The sequence below is a fragment of the Ovis canadensis genome, chromosome 2, assembly GCF_042477335.2.
Source record: "Ovis canadensis isolate MfBH-ARS-UI-01 breed Bighorn chromosome 2, ARS-UI_OviCan_v2, whole genome shotgun sequence".
Classification (NCBI taxonomy): domain Eukaryota; kingdom Metazoa; phylum Chordata; class Mammalia; order Artiodactyla; family Bovidae; genus Ovis; species Ovis canadensis.
In genome coordinates, this window is record NC_091246.1 from 252,583,251 (window position 1) to 252,597,437 (window position 14,187).

The 14,187-nt window shown below is 57.2% G+C and overlaps 1 protein-coding gene across 4 annotated transcripts in view; it reads left to right on the top strand.

Annotated features, from left to right (window-relative positions):
* The window catches only part of CAPZB (capping actin protein of muscle Z-line subunit beta), a 137,999-nt gene that overhangs the window by 85,595 nt on the left and 38,217 nt on the right, over positions 1-14,187 (top strand). For all 4 annotated transcript variants that reach the window (XM_069579224.1, XM_069579225.1, XM_069579222.1 and 1 more), the window contains exon 3: positions 12,845-12,966. In XM_069579224.1, coding sequence (XP_069435325.1) covers positions 12,845-12,966 — 122 coding nt within the window. The remainder of the gene's footprint in view (positions 1-12,844; positions 12,967-14,187) is intronic.

A 14,187-nucleotide genomic window follows, 5' to 3' on the forward strand; every position in this document is an offset into this window, starting at 1 on the left:
AGGCCTGAGTCATCGCGAACGCCTGAAGACCCCTGCCGTGGCCTTGCCCTGATAGTTTCTAGTTGGAGCCTGTCTGGCTCTCAGAGCATCGCAGGAACTGTGTGGCAGGCACCCTGTTGCTGGGGGCCCTGACAGAGCAGGGCTTTGTGGTGTGCTCAGAGCACTTCGTGAAGAGGGACGAGGAGTCTGGGTCAGACCCCGCCCTCTGGTTGACGGTGCAGGTGAGTTGGAGGGAGGTGCCGGGCCAGCAGAAGCAGAGAGCGTCTCCTTTCTGCGGCCGGCCGTCAGGAGGCCCGGTGCCGGCCGCGGGCGCTGGTCCTGGAGCAGGAGAGCCTGGATCGCCCCCTTAGGGCGCATCTGGCTGGGGAGGCTGATTCACACCCTTGGCGTCCCCGCCTTTGAAGCTGGCTGGGGACCGGGTCCTGCAGGACCTCAGATGAGTGAGGGGCTGTCGTTCACGTCCTGGATGCCGGCCTGACCGTGGGGAGCAGCAAGGCCGGGCATGTGGTTGGGGAGTAACTGGAGTGGGAGCTCTGGGGAAACCGCTCCTTGGAGAGGGAAGGGGGACGATTTGCGTTTTACAAATAAAGTCCTAGGAAAGCTCTCTAAGTTTGGGCCAGAGTTCAGAGGAGAAGTGCGTCCTGCAGCCACAGGCTTTACCTTTCTTCCCCTGTGGTGGGTCATTCCCACCTGGGCACCTCGGAGACGGGCCCGGAGCTTAGTTTTGGTACTTTGGGGTCTCACCCAGGACCTTCCTCAGTAAACATTTTGTTTTGAGGAAGAATGTCAAACTTTTTTTTATTTTTTTAATAACGTCACAACTTTTTTTCATACAAAGTGAAAGTGACGGCCCTCAGCCGTGTCCAACTCTGACCCCATGGACTGTAGCCCACCCAGTGTCCTCTGTCCATGGGATTTTCCAGGCAAGAATGCTGGAGTGGGGTGCCACTGCCTTCTGATCTTCCCAACCCAGAGACTGAACCCCGGTCTCCCATGTTGTAGGCAGGCGCTTTACCATCTGAGCCACCATATCCTGAATGGTCATAGAGATAGTAAGTTAGTAAACTTAAGTCTTGTCCTGTGAAATTTTGTAGGATCTTAACACTGAAGTGACGCTTACTCGTCATCTAGTTGAGTGTTTTTTTCCTTTTAAAAGCGAGTGGAGCCCTCCTTTCAAACTCAGTCTTTTGCCAAACTGGAACAAAACAGACGGAGGTGGGCCCAGACTTCCTCTCTTCCTCTTAACCACCCGGAGCCCCGCCGTCTCCACCAGCACCCACCCCTCACCGACTACCTCTTCTCTGCCTTGGAGAAGCACAGCCCCACCTTGTTCAGTTTGGGTCCATTTTCGAGATGAGGACACTGAGGCCCAGGGCAGCTGTGGCTCATCTGGTGATCCAGCCCCGCTTCTCTGAGACCCGCCCCAGCCTCCAGGCAGTGGTGCGTCCCCGCCCCATGCTGCGTTGATCTGTTGTGATGTAGGAGAGCGGAAGGTTGTAAGCAGCTGGGAAGATGCTCGAGCAGATCCGACCTGCTCCGGATGCCTCGTGCTTGGGGGTCACTTTTTACACTGGAACTTAGGTTACGTAGCATCCTCTTACCTGCTAGAAACCCCAAGTGGTGTTTTTGTATTTTCACTGAACTTATAATAGTTCCCTGGGTATTCCTGTGCTGTCTGCCTGGAATGTTCTCTCCGTTGAGTCTTTAAAAAAAAGAGAGAGAGATAACTGTGATTATGTAGATATAACCCATGTACTATCACACCCCCCTTAAAGTGTGCAGGGGTCTTTCCGCATCTTCACAGAGTCGTGTGACCCTCTGTGCTCGACACTCCACGCCTCACTTCTCCGACCAGGTGGGCAGTCCCGCCGGCTTCTCCGTGACCCACTCCCCACCTGCGGGCTTCAGTTTTTATGGCCGAGTGGAGGCATCAGCCCCTTGAGACCTGTTCCCTAGCCTCGCCCGCACCTCCGCCACCCCAGAGGCGCTCCGGGTGGTGCACCTCGTGTCTGCAGCATCCAGTCCTCCCCTTCCAGGGCCCAGAGCACCTCCCCGTGCCCCGCTCTCTCTCCTCTGAGACTTTCGGCCTGGGGACACAGATTTCATCTCTCACACACTTAGGCAGACTGTATCTGGCGGATTTGAGTTTTACTTCCTAATGAGCCAAAGTGGAAACACAGAGGTGCTCTTGATCAGGGTAGACACGGCAGCACAGGGCACACATCTGTTGCTCCTGAGTGGAGCTGTTTCCCAAGTAGGAAGAGTTACAGCTTCCCTTGGTGTGCGGTCATTTTCTCTGAGTGACTCAGTGAAATGAAAACAAAACCTTGCTGAGACATCCATCCAGTGGAAGGAATCCGGTGTGAAACGTTGTGGTCAGCCAGCCCGGATGGTTTTCGTGCTAAGGGAGGGGAGAGGAAAAAGAAAAAGAGCCACCAGCTTTTCCGGGTCTGTCTCCTATAACGTGGCGCACCAGCGCGGGCCCTCCCTGCCTCTCAGAAACGCGCGCACACACGCACACGAGGCATCAGTAGTGTCGCCGGATCCTGACGGGCTGGTGCACTGTCCGGGTGGTTCAGAAGGTGGCGGTCACAAGAGTTTGGAACGTGCGGTGGGCAGGGCCAGGACTGTGGCATGTGGCTCGGTGGCTGCGTGGCCCTGAGGCTCATGAGCTCCCAGGCCACCCTGCAGGGCTCTGAGGGGCCTGGGGTGGGAGTGGGTGGGTTTCCTTCAGTTCTGACTGCCGCCTCCAAACTGTGCGAGCTCGGCCTCTCTGTGCCTTTGTGTACTCCTCTGTGAGTAGTAAGAAATTTGGCATAAACTGGTTCGTACAGGGTTGCCATGATTTTAAAATGAGGATATGTATTCCATGCTTAGAAGAGTGTTTCGTGCATAGCAGGCACTTAAAAAGAAAACTGTGCAGTGCTTAGGATCTTCGCCTTAATACTGATGATGTTAAAATAGTAAACTAAAACAGAGGGATCCTCTGTCCTGCCCATGAAATCGCTTTGTCTTTGCAAAAATGAGTTTTCATGTATTTTTACCTGGTATTTTCCCCAGAAAGTTGGGAGGTGGTTTGTAAGAATGCAGCCAGCGCCTTAATAATGCTTTTTCACCCTCAGCCTGAGAAAGCAGGGCCGAGGGCTGCCTAGGAGGAGGTTTCTGCTCTGTCTCAGGAGCCTCCCTCACTAAGGGAGGCTGTGGGCACAGCTCCTGGGGGCACCTGCGTGGAGTGGGGGCGCAGAGCGGTTTGCAACCCCCGGAGACGTGGTGCGGAAGCTTGAGTCTGTGCCGGACTCGGGAGGTCACGGTGACGCGGTGCCTCCCCGGCCATGGCCCTCCGTGTCCATCTCGCCCACCCAGCCAGTCCCTGGTCCAGCTCGGGACGTTTGGGGGAGCTTCAGAAGGTCAGAACTTGGGGACTTCCGTGGTGGTCCAGCGGTCAAGACTCCGAACTCGCTGTGCAGGGCGCTGGGGTTTGATCCCTGGTCAGGAAACTGGATGCCACATGCCGCCACGAAGATCCCGCGTGTTGCAACAACAGAAAAGGTCCTGCAAGCCGCAGCAAAGACGGAAGATCCTGCGGGCCACGGCCAAGACCCAGCGCAGCCAGAAGGAGATAAAAGAGGGATCAGAGCTCCCCCCAAGTGGCCCTGGTTTTCCATAGTTCAGAACAGTCCCACTGACTGGACGTTTAGGAAGCCCTACCAGTATCCCACTTGGCCTGGGGCGTGCAGACCTCCCTGCCCTGAGCAAAGAGCCCCCCACCCTGAATCTTGGGCCCCAGGCTGGGTCTGGTCCAGGGTATCGGGCACGGCCCGCAGACCGTGGATGATGGGATCACCGTGGCTGAGGAAGCCTTGGGCGTGTGTGAAAGGGGACCTTGCAGGAGAAGTGGGGCTCTCCAGGTGGCACTGGGGGGCAGGTGATCCAGGCCGAGAGACGGGCTGGGGGACAGCGATGGGGGGTGCTCGTGGGCAGGGCTGCAGCAGGAAGCTGGGCCCGGGCTGGAGGGTGGCACCTCTGCCCGCTGCCCCCCGAGGCCGAGGTGATGGCCGCCCTGTGTGCTGCAGCCCCTGACCGTGGCTCGGTGGCTGCATGCAGCCCTCTGGACGCAGTCCGGGTAACGTGGGATGCAGTGAGTCTCTGCCTCTGACTTCTCGAAGGTGCTTGTGTATCGCGCCCAATCCCTGGGGTCCAGCTCTTAGAGAGGCAGGCAGCTTAGGAAAACCCTGGCCCCTCTGTGCACACAGGTGATGAGGTCACTGCTGGCCCGGGAACGGCGAATTTAATTAGGCACCGAGCACCTGGTCCGCCCCCTTCGGGAAGCGTAGGGTTACACGTGGAAACCAGGAACCTTGTGTGCCCTGGGCGACCCACGTGTCCTGATTTTAATTTCTCCTTTCAGCCTGTCTTCTCTTTGTTCTGACTCCCTTAGGAAAACCCTTCTGGCCTCTCACTCCAGGCTGTGAGCTTCCCGGAGGCCGAGCCCTGGGGGATGAGGGGCTGAAACCTAGCCCAGGAAGTCTGCGTTTGTTTATTATTTGGGGAGTTTCTATTGCCCCCATCTGGGGGTGGTCTGAGGCACCTGCCTAAGAGAAGAAGCACGGGCTTACTGTTTGCTGAGAAAGCTCTCTGTTGTTAATGGCATGTGAGAGATGGGTCTCCGAGCAGAGTAGAGTGTGTCGATCGGAACCGATTCCCGAACGTTGGCAGCTGCACGTGTGTTAGACCCTTGGCGCCAGAACCCGGCGGGCAGTGCGTGCTGATATCGAGCTCGAGCCGGGGCCCGGATCCAAGAGGCACAGCTCACGCACGTTATAATGGTGCTGAAATCGGGAAGTTGCTTCTTAATGCTCATCATGTGCAGTTCACGTTCTCCTTCAAAGTGGTGGTGGTGCTTAATCAGTGGGTCGTGCCCGACTCTTGTGGCCCCGTGGACTGTGGCCCGCCAGCCTCCTCTGTCCATGGGACTCCCAGGCAGAGGCACTGGAGTCAGTTGCCGTTTCCCCTCCAGAGGACCCTCCCGACGCAGAGACTGAACCTGCGTCTCCGCTCTGCAGCGCGTTCTTTGGCTCTGAGCCTCCTGGGAAGCCCTCCTTCCAAGTGCACTCTCAGAGCGTTCAGCCTGCAGATGCAGAGCCTGAACTTGCACTGAAGGGCACTGCCCTGCGAGGCCTTCGATAGTCTCGTTGGGAGACGGTCAGGACCCGAGACACGAGGGGGCTGGCAGCCTTGGGGTTGGGCCATGCTGGTTGGTGCGGGGGTCCTGGCCCGCGGTGCAGCAGGGGTAGAGGGGAACAGGCAGGGGCCGTGCAGACCCCAGGTCCTCCCCAGCTCTCCTCCCTCCAGAGCCTGCTGGAGGGGCGGTGGGAGCGGCAGCCCCTCACCGTGTCCGCCCGTCGGGGCCTGGGCCTGCCTTCACAGATGGGTCCTCGAGCACGTGCTTAAACCTGGGAGGTTGGTGGGGGTGGCGCTTTATAAAACAGTGCAAGGCCTGGCGTCACATTGGAAGGGGTCCACAGGCTCCGCTCCCCGGCGGAGGCCCCTCCCCATTCCCCAGACTCGCGCCTCCTCCAAGTCCTCTCCGAGGCCCGTGCCGGCTCCCCTCTCCTGAGGCAGCGCCTCCCCACTCCTTCACTCCTGGTCCTCTCAGTCTGCCTCCCGGGTCCCTGGCCCCTGCGGCCCCCCTCCTGTCACGGCCCTCAGCCCTCGGGGAGGCTCCTCCCGCCTTGCCTGTTTACAGCGGTTGGAGTTCGCTTTGCAAGAGCAGGGCCGCACCCGTCCACCTCGTCTGCCTCTGAATCCACGGCGCCTCACACGCGCCTGGTACTCAGGATCATAGAGGCAGGCTCTGCAGCCCCCAGTTCCGAGGCTCAGGAAGGGTGCACTCTGCCAGGAAGTGGCAGACCAAGGATTTGAACCTGGCTTTGATTGGGGGTTGGTGTTTCCCCATAGGTTGGATTTCTGATGCGGGCGTGTGTCACTAGAAACACTCTCATTTTTAAATTTTTGTTAGGGAGAATCGGGGGACGTTTGAGGCCCTGGAAAAAATAAAAGGAATAGGTTGTAAGCAGAGACCTCTGCTGGCCGCGGGCAGGGAGCTCCGGCATTTTGACCCGCTGCGCTCTGCCCAGCCGTGATTGCAGCCACGTTCCCCATCTGAGCGTGCGACCCAGCGAGCAGGGTCTGTTTTCGATTCTTATCTCTCTGGTGGCGGGCTCTCAGCCAGCGGGCAGATCAAAAGACAGAATGTGTTCATTTGGCCCTATTTTAAAAAAAAAAACCAAAAAGCTGAGGTACAGGGCGCCATGAATTAGGTTATCCATGGAGTTGAACTGGCCTGGCTTTTGTGCTTTTTTTTTTTAAAGGTTCATCTCGAGTTTCTCTTTCTGGTTGAGCAGTTTTTTTCAACATTAATAACTATTGGAGAAGGGGAAGAGACAAAGTAGAACCATATGGCGGCCTGAACACAAGCCTCGCTCGTGGCCGGAAGCTTCTGATTTGTATCTCTTCATGTGATCAGCTGTTGGGCTCGATAGTGGGAAAGTATGCCGTCTGGGGCAACAGCAAGAGGGGATGTAATTTCCCGTTGTTTTTTTTTTTTTTTTTAACCCAGCTGCATCTCGCATGTCTCTTCTTAGACACTGGCTGGGAGCTGTGTGGCTTGGGGCAAGTGACTTCCCTAAGGCCCTTCTTTGGAAGAGGGACCACGAGTCTGTATGCAGGGCCGTTCGGAGGACTCAAGGAGGCGGTGCAGGCGGAGTTTACAGTGCCCGGCGGGCCCCACCAGGCGCCGGCGGTTCCTTCCTCCTCCTCTCGATTCTTCTCTTGCTTACGGTGTCCCCTGAGGCTGTGGATCGAGGCCTACTGGCCTCTCTCCTGCCTTCCACCTTCTGGGCTTATCACTGCCACCCCCTTCCCCCCCCGCCCATGTCACCCCGTCTTGCCTGTGGGCACCTGTGAGCCGGGTGGGGGTGGGTACCAGTGGTGGAGGGCTGAACTTGACCACCAGGAGGAGGGCGGGACGGCTGTCTTGGCCCAGGCAGCCTTGTTTATTATTCCACATCACTTGGAATTAGGCTTAAATCCCCCACAACAGCTTGGATTGGTCTGACACCTTTGTGTTTTCTGGACCTTGCTCGCAAAGGCCGTTAAGCAGATCGGATGGGCAGCCTGGACAGAAACCATCCACCCTCGAGTGGTCGACAGGCCTGCCTTGGGCCACAAGGCCGCAGAGGAAACGCACATCGAAGGGATCTCCCAGCTTTGTCTGGACCTGTCCTTCCTTTTAAATTGCTTGCAAGCTTGTGATCCCTGAGACTTAATGTGATTTCTTCCCTGTTGTAAGCATTTGACAAGAGGAGGAGGTGGGGTAGGGTTGGGATGAGGGCAGGGAGAGAGTCATTAACTGATTGACTGGATTTCAGAGATTAAACCCTGTGGCCTCAGATCACAGGACTGACACCCACTTCCATGAGCAGGTGGAGCACCCGCCAGTGTGTGCATTGCTGGCTCGGGTCGGGGACCAGCCTCTGGGAGAGCCGACTCGGGGCTCGGTGAAGAATGCCAAGTGCAGAGGAAGGAGTAACCTGGTGGCCAAGGCCAGTGTTAGGACAGCCATCCCCAGAGCGCTTGGGGTCCAGTTCACATCCATGTCACTGCGGAATCCAAAGAATTTGGCATCTTGATAAAGAAGTTGGGAGTTTGGGCTGATCCCTGCAGGGTGGTAGGATCAATATCATAGGATCAGTATAATTAGACATACTTATGATAAAGTGAAGTTGCTTAGTTGTGTCCAACTCTTTGCAACCCCATGAATGTAGCCCACCAGGCTCCTCCGTCCGTGGGATTTTCCAGGCAAGAGTACGCGAGTGGGTTGCCATTCCCTTCTCCAGGAGATCTTCCCCACCCAGGGATCAAACCCGGGTCTCCCGCATTGCAGGCAGACGCTTTTCCATCTGAGCCACCAGGGAAGCCAGGCATTCTTATACTAAAATATTATTCATTATGTATCTGAAACAAGAATCTAACTGACCAGTGCATTCCCTTATCCAGAAGCAGGGAGGGTTTTTAAGTGGAGGAACGCGTGCTCAGACTTGTGTGTCCCAGAACACACGCTGTGTAGGACAGCGTGGTGGTTTCCGAGGGCGCAGGCGGAAGTGGAGGGGTGGGGAGAGGGAGGATTAGGACACATCCCACTGAGCCGGGGCTGGGTCGGGTCCTGACTGCTGTGCAGATGTGGAGGCCCGCCGTGAAGCCCACACTCCCTCTTCCCCGTGATGGCAGTCAGGTTATTCTTACAGAGCGTCTTATCTTTGGTCAGAGAAACAGGACGGGTGGGGCGAAGGTGTATGCAAGGATGTGGCCCACGTTGAGAGTCTGTCCGGGAGCAGAAATTCTTTGTACCAGTGGGGGTGGAGGATCATCAGGGCGAGTCACCGCCCCGTGCTTCTCCCCGTTGGGCGAGGCAGCCGTCACTCGCAAGTGCCCTGAGTGTGTCTGTGCTCCGCCGTGGCTTTGTGAGTCGCAGTTCAGATGTGAGTTTTCCTGAGGTGGGCTAGTTCCCGGCCATAGATTCTGAGGAGTCCAGGCGCAGACCTTCCAGGTGGGCCAGATCCAGGCACTCAGGTACAGTCTCCACAGCTCTGCTGTGCCCAGGAACGCAGGGAGGGAGTCTCCGGATGCCTGCTGCACCCCCGGCCCGGCTGCCCTGGCAGAGAGGTGAGCCGTCCACCACCTTCTGCGGCCCAGAAGCACTCTTCCCCGCATGCAGCAGCAGCTGAGGCCCTCTGGTTGCCCTTGGCGGGTGCTGGCAGCATAGAGATGAACCCTGGCCGACCGTGTGGATGGCGGGGCCCTGTGGCAGCCCTGTTGCTTTAATCTGCTTTGTTCTTCGAAGGACTTGAGTTACAAAGTGGGTGGCAGGGGGCGCTTCTGCGCCTTTATGCCAACCTAGAAAGTACCCAGATCTGCTTGGGCGGCAGAAAGGACTGGATTCCACTTTGCAGAAATCTGGCTGCCTCGTTTTTTTGCTTTAACCAGGCCAGAAACATTTAAAGAAGAGGAGGAGGATGTCATTGGGTTGTGAACCTTTAAAATAAAACCCATCCTCTCATAAAATTTCAGACATTTTAATACCCCCTGTTCCCCCCCCCCAAAAAAAGAAGGCATTCTCAAATAAAGGGTGAATACGCTTACCCATACGAGCAGCTCGACGTCATTTTGATGAGAGTCTGTCTTTACCCGAATCGTCTGCACTGCAGCCGTGAAGCCCCTACCGCAGCGCAGCAGCCGTCTGTGTCTGATGCGGCGCCCCTGCTGTTTGCCGGACAAACCACCTCGGGCCCAGCCCCGGCCTGTGTGGCGAGTCAGCAGCAGGCAGGGGCGCGAACCCAGGTCTCTCGGTTCTCAGCCTGTACTGTGGCTGTGCTCCTTGGGGTCATGTGGTAACAAACACACCCACACACCCGGGACTTCATTAAGACTCTCGCATACACACACACACACCCAGGACACACTCACCCAGGACACCCACTAGGACTCCCACATACACACACCCACACACACCCAGGACACATACACCCAGGACACACTCACCCAGGACACACACCCGGGACTTCCACTAAGACTCCCGCATACACACGCACTCACCCAGGACACACACATAGAGACACACACCCAGGGCCCCCGCTAAGACTCCCGCTGTCTCTGCTGCCCTGGAGCCGCACCGCCGGCCCGTGTCCGAGGCGCCTGGCTGGAGCCGCGCTGACACTGTCGTTGGTGGCCGTCAAAGTCTAGTTCTCGGCCAGGCGCTCTGGGTGGAGAGTCTTGCTGTGCATCAGGTTATTAATGCAGAGCTGCTTGGCCTCCAGGGGGCCCCATGTTGTAAGGGGGGCCTCTAGGTGGTGCCAGCAGTGGAGAAGCCGCCTGCCACTGCAGGAGATGTGGGTTCCATCTCTGGGTCGGGAAGATCCCCTGGAGGAGGGCATGGCATCCCACGGATAGAGGTGGGCCCGGCAGGCTGTGGTCCATGGGGTCGCAGAGAGTTGGACACGACTGAAACTACTTGGCGCACACACGCGCGCGCGCACACACACGCACACACACGCGTGCTGTAAAACTCCTCCCTTTCTCCCCACCCCTGCTGTGTTTCAAGGGCTTGCTGTGTGTCATTCACTGTCCAGGGACCAAGGATTCCGTGGTGAACAGGATCAAAGTCCTTGCCCTGGAAAAACTTATATTCTGGGGAGAGAGTGAAAAATCAGTGTTAAAAAAAAAAACAAAGATGGTGTTACTGTAATCAGTGTTACTGTAAGTGCTTGGAAGAAATTACTGAGATACCTTTGTTCCGCACATTAGCCTCTTGGATAGGAGTGAAGTCAAGCCTGTTTCATACCAAATCCCATTGTCTTGGGAGCATCCCTGGCAGGGCTGGGGGGAGAGGGCAGTGTGGCTCTGGGCAGAGCCGGCTCTCAGTGGTGCGTTTCCCTCCGGTGCCTGGGGCGGTGTAGTACGTTCAGGTGTGACCTCGGCTGGAGCAGCTACTGCCCAGGCCGGAACTGCTGGCTGAGAACAGCAGGCAGGGACAGTGTGGAGGGCGGGGCGGGGCGGCAGGGACATCAGTGCGTCGGCTCCTGATGAGCACACTTGCTCTCCACTGGGCGCTGTGCTGAGTCCCGATCGAAGGCGTCACGTCCAGCTGGGTTGGTTCTTCTTTATCCCACTCTGCAGGTGGGAAAGAAGTCCAGTAAGTTGCCCCAGGCCAAGAGGCCAGTGAGGAGTAGAATGAGGAAGTGTGACTTCAGAGCCTGTTCGCTTGGTCTTTACTATAATCCAGGGTGAATCAGGCCAGTAGTGTCAGGGCCCAACAGGTAAGCCAAGGTTCCAGCCCAAGGGAACAGAGATGCCAGGGAGAGGCTGTCACGTGCTAGGCAGGCACATAGGTGCCTGGGGCCATTTCACGTGGCCACCGACAGGAAAGCAAGGCCACTTCAAATCCCAGCTGCCCTGGGCAGAAGCTGCTAACATCTTCCTTGCCTTGATTTGGACTTCTCTAGGTGAAAGACTCTGTGGCCTTCCCTAGCTGAGCCGTGGTGGGGTCATTTCCCAGCGGGCGTGCCTTGGGCGTGCACGCTCCTTCCTCTTGTTCAGTTGCTAAGTCGTGTCCTGCTCTTCGCAACCCCATAGACTGCAGCACACCAGCCTCTCCTGTCCTCCACCGTCTCCTGGAGTTTTCTCAGATTCATGTGTCCGTTGAGTAGTTGATGCTATCTAGCCATCTCATCCTCTGTCATCCCCTTCTCCTCCTGTCCTTGATCTTTCCCAGCATCGGGGTCTTTTCCAGTGAGTCTGCTCTTTCTACTCGAAAGTGGAAAGTATTGGAGCTTCAGCATCAGTCCTTCCAATGAATATTTAGGGTGGGAACAATGCATCACGACTTTGGAAGACGGTGTGAGCTTCCAGTAGGCAGCATACCATCTGTAAAGGGCCCGGCGCAGGGCACGACACATGACCGACGCCTGGTGTCCTCAGCACCAGCACTAACTGAAAACAGCCCCATTTTTGTTTGTGTGTCTTTTTTGGGCAGGGAGTCCGGCACACAGATGGGTTTTGCATCCAGAAGGAATACTGAAATAAGCGTGTCGTGTAAAGGGGCTAATGGTGCGTGCGTGTGTGTGTGTGTGTGTGTGTGTGTGTGTCTAGGGTGCTGCCCAGTGTTTTGCTCACATGAAACAGCTGTGAGTCACAGGGCACGGCCACTGCCTCCCGGGGGTGCCAGACAGCGCCTTCCAGGCTGAGCTCAGAAGCACCCCACAGTCAGCAGAGGTGCCTCAAGAAGCCTGTGGAGGCTGGTGGTCTCCGAGGTGGCGGCGACCCCTGTCCGTGTCTCTGGTCGCGGCGAGGGTCTTCCAGGGCACCCAGGGACTGCCGTGGGTGTCAGTGCCTCTGCTGGGTGTCTGCCACATGATCTAACTTTTCCATGTGGAAGGGTTGTTGGTGCCGTTGAAGGCCCACTTGTCTGGTAAACGATACGGCGGGGCCTCCGTTAACCCAGGCCCACGAAGCGAGTAAGTCAGCACATTGAAAAGATAGCGTGGAAGTGACTCAAGCCTGGGGGAATCCGTTCCTGAGGACGCAGCCCTCCCTGCCTGGAATATTTTGGTGGAAGTTGATGTTTGAGTTGGGAGGAAGAGGCCAGAGGCCTGGTTCCTAGCAGAGCTCTGCGTCCAGTTTAGCAGCGTTTGCCCTGGGATTCCAGGGCCCTCTCCTCAGTGAGGGGTCCCAGGACGGTCAGCCTGAGCACAGCAGCTGGAGCTCGGCGTGGGGGAAGCTGGCGGGAAGCTACCTTTGCCGTAGGTAGGGCTGATGCTACGTGCCGACCTGGTAATGCTTGGCCGGGGGCTTGGAAAGAGCTGGAAACTCCACCCAGTGTGGGAGCCTGTGGAGCGCCCGGCACGGACAGGCTCTTCTTCCCCTGAGTTCTCTGGGTTCCTGTGTGTGTGAAGTGTTTCCCTTCTTCTCAGGACTCCAGCTTGTGCTTTGCCCCCCAGAGACCAGGTCCTGGCACACACGGACTTAGATGTGCTGGACCACCCTGGCGGCCCCGTCATTAAAGCCGCACACAGGTGGAGGGAATGCCGTGTGGGAGCTCACACTCCACTGTAAGCCAAGAACTGGTTTCTTTACAGCGGGACGCAGTTGGTGTCAGACACGTATGGAAAGGAAAGGAACGGGCCCCTGATGCTGGCAGGGCACCACGGGCCAGCTGCGGTGCCGCTAGCCAGCCGGGGCGTGACGTGTGGTCCTGACCCCGGCTCTGCCTTTTCCTCTCTCCCCCCAGGTGCCCAGCCTGTGTGAAGACCTCCTGTCCTCGGTTGACCAGCCACTGAAAATCGCCAGAGACAAGGTGGTGGGGAAGGACTACCTCTTGTGTGACTACAACAGGGACGGGGACTCCTACAGGTGAGCCCGCGCCCCGGGCGCCCACTGCCGCCGCCAGCAGCCCAGCCTTCCTCTCTTGTTCTGCCCATCCTTCCATCCTTCCGTCCACCTGGCCTCGACCAGCCGGTGTTTGTGGAGCGCCCCTAGTGCGCGTGGGAGACGTAGCAGTGAACAGGAGGCCTCTGCCCTGGGGGCTCACAGTCCAACGGAAGAAAGAGGTTGCTGAAAAGCAGCTAGCTACTTCATTAAAACTCTCATCGAATCCTGCAAAGGAGAAGGTCCAGGGTGTGCCTGTGACAGGGATCCCCAGTGCGGGAGGGCCTGTGTACTTGAGGGCATGTGAGTGAAGCTTGTCAGACAGGCGTGCAGCTCTCCCTTGGTTCCGCCTTCACCTCTTCCCGAGCCGTGAGTTACTGGGTCAGTGCTCATCCCTGCCCCCTGGCGATCTCCAGGCTCGAGCAGCACACACACCGGGGTCTGGCCACTTTGTGACTTGATTGCTGCAGCCATCGCCAGGCTTATTTGAGGGCAGCATAGAGAAGGCCGAGGTTGACTCCAGGAAGACTTTCTGAAGGAGGTGATGTCTGAGCTAGGTTTTTAAAGGTGGATAAAAGTTCTTAAATATTAAAAAAAGATGAAAGTAGAAGTTGCTTGGTCATGTCTGACTCTTTGTGACCCCATGGACTATACAGTCCATGGAATTCTCGAAGCCAAAAGACTGGAGTGGGTAGCCTTTCTTTTCTCCAGGGGATCTTCCCCACCCAGGGATGGAACCCAGGTCTCTCACGTTGCAGGCGGATTCTTTATCTGAGCCACCAGGGAAGCCCAAGAATACTGGAGTGGGCAGCCTGTCCCTTCTTCAGGGGATCTTCCCCAACCAGGAATCAAGCCAGGTCTCCTGCACTGCAGGCGGCTTCTTTAGCACCTGAGCCGTCAGGGAGGGCCTGATACAGGTGGAGTGGGGGAGAGATGAGGAATCCTTAAGCCTGTCTGGTATTCCTGGGATGGGTGGTGGTAATCAGTGCCTTGGAGAATGGTGCCTTAGGTTTATGTGGAGGCCACAGAACCTGAGCTGAGTCTTGATGCGTTGGCCTCGTGCTCTCTGGGGGACAGGTGGGCCCTAAGAAGTAAAAGCAGGAGAGAATCGCTGGCGGGAGCCGGCGTGGCTCTGGGGCAGCACCGCCTGCTGGAGCAGCTGGGACTCTGATGATCAGTCTCTGGGCTCTCGAGCGTCAGCTGGAC